At 35.0% G+C, this 22,568-nt stretch overlaps 1 protein-coding gene across 1 annotated transcript in view; it reads right to left on the bottom strand.

Moving 5' to 3' along the window:
- The window catches only part of LOC131079761 (probable sphingolipid transporter spinster homolog 2), a 262,535-nt gene that overhangs the window by 149,796 nt on the left and 90,171 nt on the right, over positions 1-22,568 (bottom strand). The window contains exons 7-9 of the mRNA XM_058017801.2: positions 9,616-9,718; positions 5,402-5,470; positions 5,144-5,252 (exon numbers count right to left, since the gene is read on the bottom strand). Coding sequence (XP_057873784.1) covers positions 5,144-5,252; positions 5,402-5,470; positions 9,616-9,718 — 281 coding nt within the window. The remainder of the gene's footprint in view (positions 1-5,143; positions 5,253-5,401; positions 5,471-9,615; positions 9,719-22,568) is intronic.

The following is a 22,568-nucleotide window of genomic DNA, read 5'->3' as shown; positions in this document are numbered from 1 at the left end:
CTACCCTCAACCTCGTTTTGGCAAGGTGGAGTAACCACAACGGACTCCTAGGACTAGACCCTCTAGTTCTACCTCTCTCCTAGTTTTCACTAGAGATAGGAAGAAGATGTAAAATGTTTTGATGAAGTATTTACTTTTAGTTTTACAAAAACAATTTGCTATTTTCATTTTGTTTCAGACTATCAGCCATCAGCATTCCACATGAGGATGTCATTTTGTACCCAATTTGCATTTAAATCAATCAAATATTACAAGACTTAGCTTGTTTCTTTTATGCACTCATTTATTGACTCATTGGATGCATCTATTCATTGAATTTTGCAAAAAAAATTGTTTCTAATAAAATTTAAGCAATTTTTTAAGTTGCCAAGTTTTTTCCGAGTCCAAGTTTTTCAACTATGGTGTCAAGTAGTTGTGGAGAAGCTTCTTCAATTTGACATATAACGAAGTTATATTCATTATTACAAGGTGGTTCAATGAAATTTAAGAAGTTGTCTTCATTATTAGTCACTTTGACAAATGTTTTTTCCATTGCTTTCCTGCACCTCATGATGGTTTGCATATCTCTGTGGTTTTGCCTGTTATAATTTCAACTTCGACTGGACATCTTTCTGTTTAGATCTGTTTTGTTCTTTGTGGTTTTGAATAAGTTTCATCTTGAGGCAAGAGAAAATGCTTGTATTGTTTTCAAAGCTAGTAACTTTGATTGATTGTATTGCAACTATGATAGTGATGTAGTTGAACAACTCAAGGGAGGCTCTGACCTAGGAGCTTCATCATTCAGACCTGCAGCTCTCTAGTACTTAGTTTGTAGGTTGACTTTGTACAAAGTAGAGTGTAATTAAAAATTTAAAAACTATTAGCATCTAGATATTATTTATGCAATTTGAAGTATGCATCATGCAATGCAATGTAATCAACAAAACGAACATAAATGATAAAAATCTATATTCTACAATTTGTGGGCTAAACTCTCAATTTTATTTGCTCTCTATATCTCCATGCTTTTAAATGCCTTATAATTTCAAAAACAGCAGGTTTTCCCCTCTTTTCTGCATTTTTATGTTTGTTTTTTCTTAATTTGATTTCTCTTTAAATTCTAATTTTTGAAAAAAATCTTATACCTTTGGTTTGCTGATTTTCCCCAAAAGATTTTTGCTACTATGGTAGAATCTAAGGAGCCATGACTACTTGATGACAACCACAACATGCAAGATGGGACTGGAGGAAACAGTTCCAATTGCTTCCAACAGTTCCAAATTTCCAATAATGAGCAGGAGATTCCTAGAAATGCTGTGCAGATGATGATAACTCTAAATTTTTAGCTTCTTGTTCAAATGAAAACAACTATAGATATCTTTTTTGGTGAATTAGTTTTCTCATTTTGATGTGTGAATCTATGATTTGACAATTTGAATTAGGTCTTGGTATTGTTCACTTACAAATTTGTATTATCAATTATCAATTTATTATTGATCATTTGGTGTATAAATGTAACATGTTTTAAATTCTCAGATTTTGTAGCCTATATTTCTTTTTCCTCTCATATATATTTTTTTATTAATGTATAGTTGCCTCCCAACCACTAAATTTTGGGATCCATAGAAACCCATCCCCTCATTCCAAAAACTTGTGAGACATTGATTTCCTACATGCATGCCCTTAGGCATTCATAATTAGCCTCTTATCACAAGGCTTCAGTTGGGATATTTATGCGAAACGGCAAGAAAAAGTGGACAATCTTGTTTCAGATGGTGGCACCAAACAAACAGAGGTTTCACAGATTGGTCCCCAATATGGCCATAAATCAAGCTCTCATATGTGTCCCCTTTTTCCTCTTTCATCTAGTGTTTGAAAGAAGCAAATTTAATTAAAGAGAATCAATAGGAATAATTGAAGATTGTGGATCTTGGTTCTAAAATCCTGGAGATCAACAAGGGGTTGAAAGAAAGCACCCTAATTTGCTGCTTCTACAATTTTCGGCCAAGCCTAGCTGCAATCAAGGAGCGTGTCTCCAAAACCATTCTCTGCAGGAAAACACTCATTTGCCCTTGCATATGGGGCTTCTTCCTATTATTACTTGTCTCTATCTGATAAGGAGAAACTACACACACATGGACAATGGTTTTTTGGCAAAAACAACTTTTTGTTTAGAACCTTTGTCCCAAATTCAAATTCATTAATTGTTCTTTTACAATGGTTCCAATTTGGGTGCATCTACTTTCTTTACCTATTAAATTCAAGGAATCTTCTTGTCTTTCCTCCATTGTGTTGATGTTATAGCAGCAGGAGTTATCTTGACTGCTATCTTACCTTTTAATATTACTTCATTCATTTCTCTTATCACTATATTATATCTGCAATTTTCTATTGTTTGTTAATATTTATACAAGTGATTCCTTATGGTTAGTTAACGGATAATTGAAGAATGGTGTCAGTTCTAATCGCACCCTTTGCATGGGACATATTTCCCATCTAGGGTCATGTCCCTTCATTCATCTTGTTCGGGTATTTAGTTCCCTTGGTCGGGAGTCTTGGAGAATGTTCGTCGAAAATCATACTGCATATTTGCGTGTAACACCCGTCGAGGATTCTGTGTACATATATGTGTATTGTCTGTGAAGAGATTGCAGTGCACATTCGTATTATCCGTGAGGAGATATATTCTGTTCATATCCATACGATGGTCAATGAATGATATGCCGTGATTGATACTTCTGTTGGGTGGTTCGTGTAATACATGCTGTGCACTCACATATTATCCATGTGATATTCATGCTGTACATATATTCAATCTGAAAACTTAATCAGTTTAAACACTTTGAAGAAATATATTGATTATCATAATCGATATCTTCAGCACAATCTATATATTCAGAATTCTGAATTAGAACAATAATATCAGAAAATTTGTTCTGTACCTCTATGATTTTTAATTATGATCCAAATTTAACACATTGGTAATTCCTTGGGAAAGACTTGTCTAATTCCTGATCACTCTATAGCTGAAATTAATCTCAAAGTGTAAGTGACAAAGTTTGGAAGCATCATTTAGATTACAAGGAGATAGCGTCCATGTGTGAATCTTCCCTTGCAACCAGCCATATGACGATTTTTTGTCTTGAGGATTCTGAGATTTCAAAGAAGAAGAGTCCTTCTAGGATGGCTAGATGGTGGCAGGGATCGACGGTGAGTCACCAATACATCACTGTGAATCCATCCTCTTCAAAGAGGCCTTCTAACAATTCCACTCCTCTCAAGGGTTCTTCCTCCCACTCCTCTACCCCATCGATGGAGTCTTTGTCTGCTTCTCTTTCTCTCTTTGGCACAGCCCTGAGTCTGTCTGCTTCTACGCAGAGCACCCAGGCAAGTGAACAATCCGCATCACCGAGAAGAGTTTGACTTTTAGTTTTCATCTTCAGTATTTAAGTTTGTGAAAAGGGCTTTGGATGAGAATAGACAAAAGGCAACATAGAATAAAAGACAGGGTAGGGAAATGCACAACAGAGAAGATCGAGTGGGAGATGCGTAGAGGGGAATATGAGAATGATTTTGGCTTAAAATCTTTTGAACTTCCATTTATCCAAAATGTTTGAATTTCAACTGAAAAAGAAAATGCATGGGAGTGCCTGCCTTAAAACCAGAGCAGAATTCTAACAAGGAGAAAGACACATAAGCATTGGAGATTAAATAAGGAAACTAATTCCAAGTTCAAATTGAGGATGAAAGACCAAACAACACAAAGGCCTTGTCTTCAGTTTTAAAAAGAATGAGAACACAAAAAAGAGAGAATTGGGGCACAAGGGGAAGGCATTAGAGAGGAACCAGTGCTAAAACAGAGAATGTTAGAAGATGCTAAAGATAGTGAAGAGGCGCAATGAACAACTTGGAGGAAAAGACAGACCACGTGAAGCTAAGAATAAAAGGAGCCTAAATTATGACAGGTGTGCAGAATGTGAAAGGGGTGCTAGGAGACCAAAGAAAAAAAATATATAAGAAGAGGGAAAGCGTCAATATAAAAAAGAGAAGAGGAGACTTGTTGTTGTGTAAGGGAAGAGGAACGGTCTGAGAGTGCAGACCAAAGAAATAAAAGAACAGGTTAAAATGGCAGAAGGGATGTAGTAGAAGGGAGGCGGCATATGGAAGGTAGAAGTGTGTAGATGGTAGAGAAACTGCGAAAACGATTGAAGATGCCACATACATAATAGAAGGAAATGGCTGTTGGTGAAGGTAATAGTTGTGTGAGGGAAGTTGAAAAGAGAGAAAAACACGGTAGGTAAAGAATATAGCCGCATGAATGCAAGGAGAAGAAGTGCATGGCACGTGAGGAAAGGATGCTATGTTGAGCAGAGGAATCGACAGTGTGAAGGGGAAGAGTGCATGAAGGAGCCACATCAACAGAGGAATGTATAAAACCAGTGAGGGAGTCACTGGTATAGGCCCATGTAGAAGGGGAAGAGTGTGCATGAGAAGAGGAATAGTTTGTGAAAACAGAGGAGAGCAACGACCAAAGCAAACTGAGAAGTTTAATGGGGAAGAATCTCAGTGAGATTGTAAATAATCAATGCCACTGTTGTCAGTGGAATTCATTGTATATTGTAATTGACATTGTATTAAATAAAAATTATGCTTTGTTTGTTGAATTGGTTATCAGTGATGGTTGTAGCTGAGAGATTTAGGCCCTCTGAGAGGAGTCCCTGATCATGACTGCATTACATCTGAACTAAACTTGGTCTCCCCCTGTGCAGGAACTGGACCATGGTTGTTAACAAGAAATTTTATTCCAAAAAAGGAGTTGAGCCAAGGAAAATGCTGTTGCATTCTCAGATTAAGAAGGCTAAGTGTTTTAAGTTTGACGTCTTGGGTGTAATGTCTTTTCCTCTCGAATTTCTTTGCAAGAGTCGATTACATCAAATTTTCCATGGAGCCTTTTCATCTGTTAATGACATCTCATTTTACATTTTTGTTATTTAGTTCAAAGGGTGAGGGCCCAATCCCTTAATTCACCAAACAAAAATAAAAATAAAAAAAGTCATGAACTATAAAGATAATTTATTGCTCATGCAAGAAATTCAAACATATATAATTAACAAGCCATGAGATAGTCCCATATAGTGCTACTGCTTTAAAAGTATCAACATACAAGCTTTGTTTCTTCTTGGCATTCACTTCAGCTTGTGTGGTGATATTTTCTGATTCTGATTCAGGCACTCCTTTTAGAAGCTGATCAGAATTGTCCAAAAACTGCATATCTGACATAAAATCAAACTTTTAGCTCAATTAATATTCCACCCTTTGAAGTTATAACAAAAACATTTGGGAGGAATGTTTTGACCATTACTAGCTCAAAATCAAATAGCAACGGCAATATTCAAATTTAATTTCAAAATATAAAACAAACCTTCACAATCTCTATGACTGGTGTCCATGGGATCTGATAACTCATTCAATTTATCAGAAGAACCAAAACCTGCACCAAGAACTTAATTAATCTCCAAGGTAAAATATGTGATTAATTTTTTGTTTTCAAAAATCATTGTCTATATATATGTGTGTGTCACAAATAGACTACTGCTAATGGTAAGACTAAGACTAAAAAATAATTGTTAAAATATTCAACAACCTCACAATCACGCTCATGATTTTAGAAATGACTAATTATTGCCTACAACAGAATACCATACTATGTTAAAATGTAAATGATTTTTTGATTTATGTCATGCCAACAGTTACTTGTGTCTTAAGGCAATCTTCTATCTTCTGTAAATATTAAATACAAGTTGTCTCTTATGTAACTTGTCTTGCTCTTAATTAATAATGTTTTTCAAGTGAGGATTAACCTTGTATGCTTTCATTAGATGTATTTTACATCAGGTTTTGTATTTCAGAATCAAATTTCTTTCAATTTGAGATCTTATTCCCATGGTTTAACGATAGTTACACTCAATTTCTACTGGCTTTTAATGATTAGATTTTAATTTTCAACACATGTCATTGGAGCTGGTTGAGAAAAATTCAATAAAAGTTAAAATATTGCATAATGCTAAAGAGTTTTAATATTTGTTAAACACAGCTTGGAGATTGAGGAAGCTCCCTACACCTGGCAAATTGAGAAACCCCTGCATCACTCTTTTGAATTTCAGAAGCACAAGAAGACTTCCAACAAAAAATGTCAACATCATGAATCCCTATAATTCTGAAGAAAAACTGCAGGGAAAATACATGAAATAGAACTAACAATAAAATATAAAGCAGAGGAGAGGTCTCTAGTAGTAAATCAATGTCAGCTGCCATTACTTATCTCAATAATTCAACTGTCAATGAGGCAAATACGATGACAAGACAAATTATTTGGAATGGAAGCTAATGTGAATGATAAAGTAATTCTGAGAGATTTGTGGGATATCCTTAGTTGAGATAAAAAAGGAACTCATACTAAAATAATAAGATAAAGACTTTGACAATAAGAAAAAAAAAGCTATTATATCAATCTCCACAAATGACATGTAGTTATATATTAAAATACCATCCAGCAGCAAAATGTCTACAACTCTACAGACATCTTCCAAAAAAAGAAAAGAGACAGCAGTAATGCATAAAAATAGATTGCACAAATATAAAACATGGCATGTTTCTATATCAACATGTGAAACAAACATAATTTTATCCCTCATCTCAAAGATCACATGAATTTTAAAGTGTCATGGAACACTGAAATTAACGTTTCCAACAGAAAAACACCAAAAGCTCTATGCTTAAGCAGTGAAGGAAAGAAATTAATGTTCATCAGTGACCAGAGTGGGCCAATGAGACTTAAAAACTAATTTACCTACAAAATAAATGCAATACAAAAACAGACTAAAACATGGTCAAAAAGGATGAACAAACAAGTGGTAAAGCATTGCAAGTTCTATAGTGGATCCCGGAGTTCAAATCCTTCTAAGACATGGTAAAGTGTTAAAATTGGATAAAATACCACACCCAATTTCCTGGGTGTGTTCACCCCAGTGGACAAGGGTTCGTCCAAATCCAAAGTGACATTAACAGAAGAGATACACCTTGGCTGTGGCACAGATGCCAAAGGATGTCCATAAAAGAATATCCTCGGCAAAGGGGGCCAAGGTAAAAAATCCGAGGAGGAAGCAAGGGACTTCCTCCTAGAATCATCAAAGAATAGAGAAAAAAATTTCTTAAGCATATATCCTATGTTCTAGGCTACAAGCCAAGACAACTAGAAGCCTTAGATGTTTTGAGGAAATAGATTCATGATGCTTGGTATGAGAGAGAGGGGACTCAGATATCTTATGAGCAACATGCAAATGAAAATGCCATCACACTGACCTGTCATGATTGATGTATGGATTACCTGCATCCCAAGGAAACTTGGAGCTTCTAGAATTCAAGATAGTTGAGAGGAGATAAACAACCTGATAGATCTGGAGGCCTCTTGCAATCTTTGCACTCTACAACAGCCACTCAAAGGAAAAAGACCAAACAGTCTTGATCAGAGTAACACAAGCATGTGGGCAAAGAGTTCTATAAAGGAGTTCATAATAGTGTATTTGTAGAGAGTTCTGTTTATTGGTCTATCTCAATCTGAAGATTACATCTCAGTTGTATCTTTGCAACAGATGCCTCAATTTCTGCTTTTGAACACAACTGCTTATGCATTAGGTCAAAAGTTCTTCACGGGTGAGAGGTTTAGAACCTCAACTGAGGTTTTGCAAACTGGACACACTTTAAGAATGTTAAAAATATGTCACATATGATATTGAGATCACAAGTAAAAGCAAGTTACCAATTGAATATAATAAAAAGGATTTACATCAAACATTCAATATGAATTATCTTTGAATGCTTCAATATTGTACGGGCATTGCAATTTGGAATTATATAGATGAGTTTTTTAATTTAACAAAGCAAGTAAACAAATGATATAATATAAATAGTCAATGCACAAATTTAATCTTTTGTCAACTCTTACTAGCAAAGGATTAATCCAAACGAACAAAAACTGCAATATATTGAAAATTGATTGTTAAATTTATCTACTTAATCTCCACAAGACAGAATATTCTATATGCTGCTGATGTAGTTGGTTGGTTTATGTTATAAGCTAGAGAATTGCATGTAAAAATACTAAACGAATCCTAATATGCTAAGAAATACTTTGCATGACAATCATAATATGGCAACGTACAAACTAAGTGCTTGTAGGTTATAAAGATCCCTATCGTGCAGAGACTAGTGATTATAGGAGGTCTACATCAGGAAACACTTTAAAACTGATATCAGGAACCATATCATAAATAATGCAAAGCAGGTTCTGATACTTCTATCATCCACAAAAGATAAATATAAAGTGACAACTACCGTAATATGCAAAACAATTTAGCTTAGACAAATTGTAAAAGTTGTGATTATACAAGAAAAACAAAAACCCATTACTATTTCCTTTGATAATAAAACAAGTTTTTCAAACTAGAACTAACCATATCTAGTCCATCATATCATTATCACAATAGGAGCTTCAAGATGAAGAAGTGAATAATTTGGGACGCAGCTAATCTGGCTCCAAAACAGCTGACTAACCTTCGTGTTATACACACAGCCGAAAAATGAAAGATGCAGCTAATTCTGCCGAGCACGGTAGAGATCTGTAATTTTCAACTTACCCTCGTGTTATGCGGAAATTGTGACATTTTTGGAGCCAGATTAGCTCCAGCCAATAATTTGAATGGTAATATGAGCAAACAAGTGTCAGACAAATTCACCAACTATCCAGCTAGATGAAGCAGAAAACAGTTTAAAAATTGCTGGGAGTTAAAGAAAGCAAAAAACGGAAGTTCTGGAGTATGATTGCTATTGTAGTTAACATGTTAACTCTATGCCATAACATCATTCCATGAAGTATATTTCAGGTTATGTAAGCACTAGCCTTCAGAAAGAAGGCGATGGGCATATTCGCCAACCACCCAGCAAAGAGGACCATAAAAGAATCCAAAGAATGCTGAGATTTAACAAAAAAAATTATCACCAGTTGCAATGCTGTAATGTTAGTAGCTATTTTGGTTAGCATGCTCATTCTACATCATGACTAGATTTATGGACTATATTTCATATCATGCAAGCAACCCCACAGCATAAATGATGAAACACAGATTTAGGTCCACTTACTTCTGCAGTACTAGACTCTTCTATAAGAGGATGTTACTTGTATCTATCTAGCATAAATAGAGATTTATTCCTTTGCATGCATAGTAACACTACCATTAACAATGACAACAAAGATAAATAGCTAGCCTCTTTTATGTCATCATAATGTATTTCAAAGCTAATTATCTTCTATTTCAGAATTTTATTACTTCAATTCCAAGTCAATTTCCTACCTTTTTATACTAGACTCCAGGGTTTTCTGACAATTTTTTGTAATATTGCTATAATATTTTAATATACAAAAAAACTGCTTTTATTTGCATTAAATGCAACACCAATCTAATATTCCAAGTACTACTGTAGTCCTCAAAAGCAGAATCCTTCAAACATTTATTTAAAATCAAAAAGATAATATGCATGTATCATACCCTAAGAAGCAAGAGAAGGAAAGCAAGATACCTTTCATTTTTATTGGTTGACTGACAAATCCAAACACAGCAAATGGAAGCATGAGAACAGCCTCTCCCCAAAATGCCACACGCCAATTCACTAGGCTTCCTACCTGGGAGAACACTATTCAGTGACTTAAATAATTAAAATTTAAAATGCATAAATTCTTTACCTTATATTAGAAGTTCTACTCATCACACAACTGAAGATTGTAGACAAGCATTATTGAAAGATGTTCTTACACAAGCAAATAGTAACATAAAACATGTCAGCTTCAAACAGACATTCAGAATCAAGAGACTTGTCTTAAGATCCCTGAGAGTTGGCCAAATTGCCTCCAGGCAAAAATCCCATTGGATGCAAATGGGTGTATGAGATCCACTCTAAAGTTGATGGTACTTTGGACAAGTGGAATGCTTGTCTTGTGGCAAGAGGTGTATCCGTGTTAGTCTTCAAACCATGCTAGGAAACTTTTGCACCCACAAACTTTAATATTAATCAGAAAGAGCTTAAAATGAAAAATTCCAATCAAAACAGGAGATCTAAGTGTGCCAATCGACAAACACATATTGCTGAAACTATGAACAGTGAATAGTCATTTATCTAAACTCTCAATACTGCATCTATCTTCTATTAAAAATGAAAAGAAAAACATTACACTGGAATGAATTATTTTAAAAACGGCTCTATATGAATCATGATTAAAACTAGAATATGGGCCCTTTAAATAGACAAGTGCACTATGAACGTAACTAAGAGAAACTCGATGAAGTATCAAGTTAAGCTTATAGTTAAAAATCATTCTCAAGTCTCAAAGTGCTAATTGAGCATTAATCTCAAAGAAGACTCCCTACATCCTCTTGATGTCGATCATGCATAGATCTAGATTTGATGTTGTCACTATTGTGCCATCACTGTGATGGCACTAACCGAGCAACTTGACCTCAAAAATTATCTCCGTAGCAGCCCAGTTTGGTTGTAAGGTGTGTCAGATAGATACAAAGAACACCTTCTTCCATGAGAATTTGGACAAGGCAATCTACATGGTGCACTCTAAAGGATTTCATTTAGCTAGTAGTGCTCATCTAATCAGTCAACTTCTTAAGTTTCTGTATGTGCTTGAAAGAGTCCAAAAACCTAGCATATGAAAATTGATTAGCATCATCAAGTTTATGGATTCAAACATAATATTTCTAATCCGAAACTCTATGTCAAAAGAAACAGTGATGGCATTGTGATTCTTAATGTCTATGTTGATAATCTTGCCATCACAGATAGCAGGGACATTGAATTCAAATGCATAAAACCTTGTCCATGTTATACTTTTGGCATGACAGACTTAAGTCTCCTATAGTATTGCTTAGGTATAAAGTTCTCGCACTATGACTATTTCATTTTCATGGCTTAAGTCAAGTATGCTATGAATATTTTGTAACAGTTTCATATGGAGATTGTTATCTTTCCACTATACCTAAGGAGGACAGGCTGAAGTTGTCATCCTATGATGAGTTATCACCAATCGATGAGTCACTCTATAGAAAATTGGCAGGCAGCTTGATATAATATACATCCACAGTACTGGATCTTTGTTTGTCATCAGTTATCTCTCTTGATAACTAGCCCAACGAAAATGTTGCAGTACGTCAAAGATACTTCTAACTTTGGCATAAAAGATATAACATTTCAAATTGACAAGATATACAAATGTTGATTTGACTAGTTCAATTGAGACTTGATGATCCACTATTGGCTATATTTTTTCCTTGAGCTCAAAAGTCGTTTTGTGGCAAAGGAAGCTTTAGCATTCCAAGAATCTTGAAATTAGTGAAGAACCAAGTTTATTATGCTCAAACCAAGGAGGTTTGCCATCTACATTCAACAGTTAGTTGACATAGATGATATTTCTCTCCGCCACTGCACTTCTCAAGAACATTTTATTGATCTAATGGATAAACCTCTTGGGGCTATTATCTTTGTCAAATTTAGGAACAAACTTGAACTTGTCTCTAGTTTAATCATTAAGCAGAATATTAGATATAATATAATGTTAGGGTATACATTGCACACATACTTTATTGCTTATATTAATGATGTAATAACTCCACATTAATTATGTCTAAAATGTAAATTACAATTGAATTACAAACACCTTGTAATTTCTCCATTTAATAACATATACAGGTGTACACTCATTGTGTCCATCCACTTCTGTCAAACTTTGTGATTCTTCCAAGAAGAAAAGCAAATAACCATTCATAGAGGAAATCTTTGTCACAACAATGACTGAAGAGGATATTTATAGAAGCTTTGTACACACTAATTGACTTGCATCTGCCAAGCCTCCTAGTCCCAAGTTAGTCGTTTTCTTTAAATTTCCAACAGCAATGTTTGCTTGTCCTAATTATCTATAGCACCAATGGCTATGCAATCTTATAGCCACTTAGCCATCTTAAAATCTACTCCCATCACTAAAAAATAGTTAGTCTAGAAAGATTGTTCCAACTTGGAGGTGAAGAAACACATTTTAACTTCAAGTGCATATTTATGGCATCCAGTGAAGGTTCTGTTGTCCATAGTCAGATATACAGGGTAACTTTCATACATTTTTATTGTACCCTAAAAAAAGGTACATACCTCTATTTTCAAACACAGATCACCCAGGGGTTCAAAGAAATTATAAGGTTGATAACTTCTTCCATCTCTTTCACCAAATAAGAGCATGAAGCAATTATTGTCAACAACTAATTCTAATTGAGATGACATTAAGCCTATCCAAAGCTCCCCTCTTTCCCACCTCTTCTTGTGACGGATTTCTGGCTTCTTTGCTACAATCAATTGTCAATCAATCTTAAGGCTATGGGTATGTCTCTTCTTGGCACATGCACATTTACTCCATGAAGGATTCTTCAAAAGAACCCTATGAGCCTAGAACATTTCCTTAATGACATTCTCAAAGGCATTTTTGCCAGCCAAATAATTACCAGTGATGTTGGTGACCCGTGTAATGTCAAAGAAGACTAGAGAGAATTGTTAATTTTAAGCAATCAGATGTTAATCTTAAATAATCAGGTTATAACAGAACAGTAACAGCAATAAAAAACACAAAGCAAGGCACACCAATACCCTGCGAAAACCTCCCTCTTGGAGGTGAAAAACCCAACCACAAAGTACAATGTGTATTATCTCAAATGTAGGCAATTACAAGGCAAGTGTGCTTATCTCAGATTGCTGTTCAACCAGCAAGATGGCAGATCTGAATTCCTCTTTATATGATAATGGAGATTGCAGCCCTTATCATCAGCATCAAATTCGCTCAAGGCAAGTCTTCATTAGCTTCGCAAGATCTTGATAGCATCACCTAACAGTCAGCCTTCACACAATGGATGAGGAGCAAGCTCGCACAAGAGAGAGAGAGAGAGAGAGATCGCCAAATGTTGGAGAGCAGATTACATGTGTTGACAGCCTTAAGAATGATTCGCCTTGTATATGAATTGATTCATTATGCTATGCAAATGACTTGCTTATATACTTGACTTGTGGTGTCAAGTCTCAAGTCGGCCTGCCTTGTTAATTTAATAATAATATTATGCATATCGTCCAAATAGGTCTTGACCTATTAAGACGTTATTGCTTGATTGCCTTTACCACACGCTACATGAGTTTGGGCCCAGCCCAATTACATAATCGCTCAAAATACATATTGGGCCTACCCTATCTACAAGTTGCATTCAATATAGGACCACAAGTTACATTGCCCAATTAGGGTCAGACCAAATTACAAGTTACATTTATAGGGTCTGTCCTATCCACAAGTTACATTATATATAGGTCTTGCCCAAGCAAGACATAATTACAAGTTACATGTATTTGGGCCCAGCCCTAAGTTCGATTTACATAATAGATAATACATGTGTATTTTAATTGTCATTGACAACATTAAAATACAATAGATAGGTATCCGAGCTAGCTACTATTTCAACAAGAATTTCCCTCTCCTTTCCCCACTTCCATATATATTCACGTTTAGCTTCTTCCTTTCTTATTTGGAATCATTTTAAACATTAGAGAGATGCTCGGCACACCTGTTGTTGTAATCAAAGTTGCATGGACATGGATACGGATACAAAACAGATACAGTATTGAATACGGATGCAACCATTTTTTAAGACCCCCAACATGGATATGGCTGGACACGACATTTATAAAAAACACATACACATAATATATTTAACACATTTTTTTAAATTAGAGGAGATTTTCATAAATTAAAAAGCAATATAGACACATAATTGCTACATCAATAATTATAAGTTGATTCAACAATTTAAGATATGAAAAAATCGTAGAGTTACATTCGAAGATAACCAAAAAAATGGGTCGCTGAAATAGAAAAACATTTCATTTGTCTTTCTCATTTGGTATAGGATTTGTCTATACCAATTTTTTTATTTTAAATTGCATGAATGAAGTTTTTTAAATTAAATTTAGGAAGATTTACGTCAAATTTTTAAAAAATCAAATCACAGAGTATTTGACACGGTTGGAAATCAAGGTTTTTTTGGGCATGCATGGGTATAGTATCTAACGTGTATCCTGGTTGTATCCGATACATATCTGTTTCGAATACGGGGATACGTGCGCCCAAGGAAGCACTGACGAGTTATTAGCTACTCTAGTTGTAATACTAAATACACATTAGAGTCACATTGATCTATTTTTCTTATTAATAGAAATTAATAAAATTGTTGTCATAAAGTTGTAACATTTTCCCTGCAAATTTTCCAAAACCAAGAAGTTTTCATAAGCATCTATTGACAAAAAGTGAAATATGATGTCTAATACTTCCAATATCTTAAGGACGACATAGTAAACAATCTCGAAGGTAAATTTTTGAGTATTCATCCATGCATTATGTTCAAAGTAATGACCATATAGAAAACCCTTATCTAATCCAAAAATGTTTAAAAGAAATGCAATAGGTCAGTGAGACTCAAAGTCCAATCAACAGTATAGAAGAAAAATAAAGCCTAGTACATTTCCCACTTAAGAAAACAAAGAAAGACAGTAGCCAAGAACATGTAAACCCCACAAAATACATGGCACCAAAATATTTATAAACCCCTAGAAAATACAACAATATAAGAACAACTCTTACAAAGGAGAAAAAAGGTGCAATCCTAGTCAACATTAAAGGAACAATCTCTAACAAGCTAACATTTGAAATATCAAACTGCTCCATTATAGTAATGAAGAGGAGAACGTTCTTCTAACTTCCAAGGTCAAAAGAACCTTAGAGAAGCTTCAATCACCCATTTCACCCTTTTGATTGGACAAAGTTGGTTTACAAACAGTCCTAGTGGTTAATTGTGTGATGTCCCCTTTTATTTGACCTTCTAATATAAAGGAATAATTAAAATTATGTTGTTGGAAAATAAAGTAAATTTAATGATGACTAATTTTAATCAAAGATGTAAATATCTTAATCGGCAATAAATCTTTTGGCCAAAAATTTTTTAAAAATCGGGAAAAAATCAGCAATAAATTGGCAAAATTATCAAACATTTGAAAATATATAATTTCTTAAAATATTCTAAAAAAACACATGTATACACTAAATTTATAGAACACAATAGCATATTGCTGGTTTCCATCATATCTAAATCATAGTTTGAGTCAAACAAAACAATAAAACAAACTTTTTTTCCCGTCCGCACTTTTATTGCCTTCCGCAAAAAAATTAGGGTGTCGCGTCACCTTTTCAAGCCGCGATTTCTCATTGCAAACTCGCGATTAAACCGGAAAAAATCGCAATTTAAACTGATAAAAACTCGCGATTTTTTCTGAGATTAAATCGGCCGCCTGTTCGCATCGCAATATATCATGATTTCGGTGATTTTTTGCCAATTTTTGCATCTTTGATTTTAATCATTTAAAAAGGTCATAAAAAATAATTATTAATTAAATATTGAATAAGTCTATCAAGATTATTCATATTAAATAAATTTATTGCTGGACCATACTTGTTTTAATTGACTTTATATCAACAGGAAAATATAAGAGAGTCACTTTATTAATTCCTGGGCTAAAGTAAAATATTAAAAAGTGAAGGAAATTTGAAAGGTCTTTTGGAAGCTTCCTCAAAGAGTTATAAAAAGGCAGATTGGGTCTCATTACAGATATGCTTGGTTAATTATTTTCTTTGAAGAGCTCTAAGAGCTTCTGGCTTTCAGTTCAGCAAGCCCTAGGATGGAAACCCTTGGGTTTTGGGTGGATTGGACAAAAACCCAATTCCATTTCTGAGGTAGCTTCATTCCAAGATTCACAATTGTGCCACATTGTTGAAATTGTTGGAATGTTTCAATCAGGAATCTCATAGAGGATTCTACAGATATCATCTCAAATATTTATCGATGCAATCACAGACAAATTTAACAAATTTGTAAATTCTTATTCTAAGACAAATTTGTAGAAAAAGGTATTCAGGCATTCATCTGGTAAGCATTATATTGGAGGCCATTGAGGGTTGAATATATTTATAAAATTATAATGCCCTTTTCTTCTATTGGTTAATGAAATTGATTAATGGAGAAGTTGATTTAATATTGTTGGGCACTACAATAAGATTCTTTTATGTCTTATTTAAATGAGAGTCTATGTTAGGCATAGAAGAAAGTTTAAATGCCTAAACCTTTTCTTTGGCATGGATTTGATTGGAAAGATTGGTTATTTTAATGGTCAGACATTTGATATCTTGGACGCCCCATTTTTTATTCATTGATTAATATTTATGAGATATTGAAGAAATATTATTGCTAGGCGATTGAGAAATATTATTGAAGTCATAGACTTTATTCATGGACATGTAAAAAGGAACTTGGATTAGATAGACTTTATTCATGGGAGTGTAAAAAGGTTTTTCACCTTGCCATGTATACTTGCTGGCCACCATTCCTAGGGTGAGGTGCGAAGAAAGGGAGACAGTTCATGGAAGGAAAAGGTGATGTTTAAGCTCCGGAACAGATTTATTGCTGTCCTTGGCAATTGTAATTATTTGGTGTGACATTGGAAGGGTCTTTGAGCAAGCAACCATAGCTTGTAAGGAGATTAACCAGATCGAAAGAGAGAGCAGACTATTGGGATGGACGTGAAGTAATATTAATTGAAGACTTTGCATTCCTGCCTGAAGTGATGCATTGGAAGAGAGAACTTATTTCCAAATAGCGTGGATATCTTCCTGTAAGGTTGACCCTATTGCTGGACGTCATTTAAGTTGAAGATTTATTGCTTGCTACTGGGTGCATGATTGGAACTGATAAGTGAATGACACTGGGCGCTCAGATTTAATAGCCACAATTATATATTTTCAGACCCAGGCGTGAGGCTGAGGAATGTAGAGGCAACTGATTGGACCCGTGCGTGGAAGTTCCCAGACAGTGGAAAGTAACTTAATCACTATTGATGTATTTCCTACTAGCCTGTGTCCATTCTGAGGTTAGAGATAATAACTCAGCTCTTGTAATTCTGTAGTATGAAATAAAATTCAAGTAAAATTATATTCTGATTTCAATAGTAGAAATTAGTCCTGCAGTTTTTATTATATTTTTGATTGAATGTGAATGTCCATTAAATCTCAGCATTACACAAATATTGGATTTCAGAGCATTACACAAAAAAAATTATTGTATTATCTTTAGTTCTCAAACTACTCAACACAAATCATTTGTATAGGAAGATGTCTTCCACAAATTTCTCCATGTAGTTTTACCTGACTCTGGAATTAGTGAGTTGTTTAAAACAACTCATAACCATTATAACAAAATTCACACTAATAAAATATTTCCTAACATTCCCCCCCTTAGTGTGAACATGGTAAAAACTCACACTTTCAATTACAGTAAGCCCAACTCTTATGGCTCATGATCTTGATTCAAACGAAAGGCACATCTCATCAACCTTTCATGGTTTTCACACAAGTTTACCACAAACCTAGACACGAACAAGACCACATTCATCAGTTCACTCCATATGGTTTTCTAGATTACCACTAACCATTCCAAGATCCATGAACTGCATTACACTAGTTCTTTTGTTCATTACAATGTTTTACACAAGGAGGTTACATAAGGAAACCATACACACAAGAATAGAAATATCCATTGTTGTTGATCGTATCACTCAATCTCCAACAATGTAGGGAATTGTCACTACCATTAGAGATAGAATATTGCTGTTATCCCCCATGATGTGACATTTCCCATTATTAGAAAGACAAAAGCACACACCACAATAGATCTCAACATGCCACCAAAGCTGATAAGCGGCCCCATCATTGGTGACTAACGAGAGGACACTAAGTGAACTCCTTCCTCCATTGCCTCCTACCTCCAATTTTGAAATATTTAAAACAAATATTCCTCGTCACTAGGACAAGATAGCTCTTCATGACTGACAAATTCCTTCCAATCCATTTCTTTAGCCAAGGAAGCACAATGATCTAGTTTATCATCTAGTAGATCTTGTGCCCTCTTCTTACAATTCAAAATTGCATGTCCTAATTCAATACAAGAGAAGCATTTGATTTTTCCTTTTGAAGGAATATACTTGCATTTGTACTTCCCTTTGTACTTGCATTTGTACAACAGTAACCAAGAGCAATGTTCAACCCATCCATACCCAAAGTATAAAGTTTGAATACAAAATGCATTTATCCATGGAGAGCTTTAAAACTTAAAAAACTGAATATCCTTGTCCCCTATTTTATTGTCCTTGATCTGCTTTGCCTGTGCCTATAATCTTGTTCCTGGTCTCCTTCTTCTACTTATTATATTTCTATCGGTGCCTATCTATCTAAGAAAACTTGTTCAATTCATCGAATGAAGAAATGTCGTTACACAATGACACATACCAACATCTAGCTTCAGCTTCTGAGTGTAGAGAAAAAATGCTATCCATAATATATTTTCACCATATGATCTTGTACATTGGTTCCACCATTCTAATGCATTTCCATTCCATCAAAATTAGTACAACTTGTTGAAACTAGGGTTTTAAGAAAAAAAGTTCGTTCAATACATCACCTTTTTATTTATATCATAGACCCAACTTTGATTGGATCATTTGATAACGTTGCCAGCTTTAAAACTAAAAATAAAAACAATAGACCCAAGTGAAATTTGATGAGCTTTCCAGAAATGTAAAAAACTATTTAAAAAACCTAGATTTGTGGTTTGGAGAGTGAATTTATGAAAATGGAATAACTCATTTAACATTGATGACCAAAAGATGAATATTGGATTGTAGATTCCTTATCTGATCTTCCAACTTCATTAAAAATATTGTAGGATAATTTGAACCATTCGGAAGATATAGACATATCTTCAAAAATTAAGGTTTTGTGACTTGTCCTTGCATTTACCTAAATCGTTGCTTTTATATCACTTGGCAAGATTGGTTCATATGGTAATTGCAATAATACAATGTAGAATATAGATCACACACAACACAAGAGATGTTCATGGGTCAAGATGCCCTAATATCCCATAAAATGTAAAAATAGAATAAAACCCTTGAGGTAGGTAACATAGACTTCTTATGGAAGAAGCCACTCCATGCTATATCTCCAAGAGATCTCAAACACAATATCATACTTGATACATCTACTTACAATGATATTCACCTTCTTTATATAGATCTTGTTCTAATAACACGATAAAGGGGTGTATGCCTCCTAATTACCTGATATAATTCATGACCCAATATAACTAACTTAAGGAATGTGTGCCACATGTTGGCATTTCCAGTCACCTCAATACATTATAACATCATATTCCTAGGTACATAGAATGCCTTACTTTATTGTGAACAAATAGTGCTATCCAAGAGGAGATTCTTGTGAACTTACTTTTGAAGTCTTAACTCCTTCCTTCTGAGATCTTCAATTCATGTTGAACTTTGATAGAAAGATTTCTTTCAGATGCTAGATGGCCTTAATGTTCATGTAGATTTTTTCCCTCTTGTAAAGCTCAAATTATCCAGTCTACTGATCTATTTAGAGATTAGGAATCTTTTCCTTGTCCAGTGTTATTCTACTCAATATTTGAGTAGATGTTGATTTATAGAAATTTTTAAATGGTTCTTTATTCTTTAATCATTTAATACCCTAACCACAGATTATTGTTTTTTTTAGAATCATGTCAAAATTTAAACACCCGTGACATTGGAGATCATGTAGATTCACAAAAAACACTTGCAATTCTTCTACCTCATGTCGACTAGTGAGGCTGTCAAGTGCCTTGCAGTTATTACAATTATTAGTGGATATGAGAGGCTCGTTAGACAACAATTTGTAGGATCCCCAATGGATTTTACCCAAATTTTCACCCTTTTCCCTCATAGTAATTTTGTCAAACAGTTTGCTTGTCTGATCTGGAGATGTTTTCAATTTATGTTTGGTTAAGTTGAGTAGATATTACTCTTTCAAGACTAATGATTACCTTAATGTAAACACCATTCCAGACATATTCTTAGGCAAACTATTCAAAAGTATTGCTTTGGCATCGTCATCTTTTACTTTCTCATTAATCCCAGCTGGCTGATTTAGGAGAGAGTGAAATTTACTTATATGATCTACCATTGTTGTACCTTTATCCATCTTCAATCTATACAATCTTTGCTTCAATGCTGTCTTGGCACTTTCGGCTTTAGATCCGAAGAGCTTGTTTAATGACTCCAAAATTTCCTATGGTGTGAGTATGCTTTTGATAAGCCAAGGCCAGTAATTGCATTTGTACTTGCATTCGACTTGCATTTGTACTTGCCTTCGTCTTGCTGAGTTTCGAATTTTGATTTTTTTGGTCCGTCGTCCCTTTTGTTGGGATCCAGGAAGTGGTGAAGTAGTAAACTTTGTAGTCATTGAAGAAAGGGCATGTTTAAGGTTTAAGTCACGTGGCCCGGGGGCCATGTCGCAGAAAGCCTTGCAATCTGAACAATCAAAATCAATCCAAGGAAGACTAATTTTGGCACAAGCCTGGGAATCGGCTAAGTTGGCATGAATATCAGTTCCATGGGTTTGCAAAATCTCTCTCTAGCCTGAAATTGCAAGCATGAAAGGCGCTTCACATTGGATACATTTTCAAAGCCCTGTTTGCCCCGAGAATCGCCGAATGCCAGTGAAAACGTCTAAGTTGAAAAACTTTTCAAAATAACTAAAGTTTTCAAAAGTCGTTGTTGGCCCGAATTTCGCCAAAAGGAAGTAAAAACGTTATAAAAAAAGTTAATACCTTGCAAAAGTCGCATCAAGGCCGAACTTCAGGGCGAAGAGAGTGAAAACGTCAAAATGGAAAAGTTTGCAAAAATGTCGAAAATGCCGAAAAGGCAAGTAAAATGGAAAAGTTTGCAAAAAGGCCTTATCGGCCGAAAAAGCAAGTCAAATGTCAAATGTTAAAACCTTTTCATAAGGGCCTTTTAGGCCGAATTTTGGGGCCCAAGTAAAACGTTAAACTTAAAAAAGAGACTTTTCAAAATATCCATTTAGACCAAAATCCGCCACATGGAGTAAAAACGTAAAACGCCTAAGTTCCAAAACCTTGCAAAATGGCCTTGTCCAATTTTCGCCATGAAGTAAAAACGCCTAAGTTTCATAAAACTTTACAAAAGTCCCTTATCGGCCGAATTTCGCGAAAGGTGAAGCGTTAAGTGAAAAACTAGAAGTTTACAAAAGGGCCTTTTAGGCCGAATTTCGCAAGTGGTGCGAAAGTCATAAAAACGTTATAACAATAAACCTTTACAAAACCACCTTTTCGGCCGATTTTCGCCCAGAGGTAAAGCGTCCAAGTTTGAAAAACTCGCAAAATCGCTATTTGGCCGAATTTCGCCAAATCCGAGTGAAGACGTTGAATCTCTAAAGCCTTGCGGAATCACTATTCGGCCCGAACTTGGCCAAGGGCAAGTAAAAACCGACATTTTGGAAAGGGTGTTTTAAGCTTTATAACCTCGCAAAAGTCCTTCCAGTCCGAAATCACAAAAGGAAGGCATTGAAAGTTGAAAAGTCTGAATTACGTCTTGTTTAACCCCGAAAATCTCCCAGCTTGAAGACCACGAAAGTATGCGTTCCGTCTCGCTTGGCCCGCAAATGACCAGAGGCAAAAATTGCGAAGTGGAAGAGGCGTTTTGCAAAGTGGCCCTTTGCCCCGAGTATCGCCATAGTGGTATAAAAGTTTAACTTTAAAGTATTTCCAGAATGCCGTTTAGCCCAAAAATACCAATCACAAAAGAGGTAGAGTGCTAGACTATCTTGTTTTTTTTCGAAAATCCTTGCAATCCAATATTGCACAGGGGACAAAAGTGGAAAGGCGCAAAACTTTGCAAAAGCGCCTAAGCCCCCGAAGTTCGTTCATCAGTTAGGCAATTCGCCACGTATGATGCAATTCTCTCCTTCAAATCATTATTTATGCAAATTTGGTCGCATTAAGCATAGCGTAATAGCATGGCAAAATTTAGATTTGGGAAAATTTTGAACATTTTGAAAAACTGAATTGTAGCCAAGTGACAAATTTTAAACAAAGAGCTTAATAGCATTTCACTTCCAATTTAATCGGGCTCTTGTGCTAAAGCATCGTACTTTCTTCTAAATTCATTTTTCCCGTTGATCCTAATGTGCTAACATCATCCTCTATTTTGACTAACCTGTTTGTTTCCTTCATCTCGTCTCGTAATCCGTGTCTGATTGTGCAGGATAAATGCCTAAATCTGCAATAGAATCCTCAAAGACACCTGGTGCAACCGGAACATCTCGGGTCTCTAAATCTGACATTCCCCGTAAAGGCGAGAAGATGAAATACCAGTACCAGAGAGGACTGAGGGAGTCAAAAGTGCAGAGCATATGGGAAAACATAGGTGATACTAATTTGGGCCACATCGACATTCAAGACTTCAGAGACCGGGTATATTCTCCTAATGCCTAT

Source organism: Cryptomeria japonica, chromosome 6 (genome assembly GCF_030272615.1).
Source record: "Cryptomeria japonica chromosome 6, Sugi_1.0, whole genome shotgun sequence".
Lineage (NCBI taxonomy): Eukaryota > Viridiplantae > Streptophyta > Pinopsida > Cupressales > Cupressaceae > Cryptomeria > Cryptomeria japonica.
Note: the sequence above shows the minus strand (reverse complement) of the source record. Positions and strands in the feature narration are given on the sequence as shown.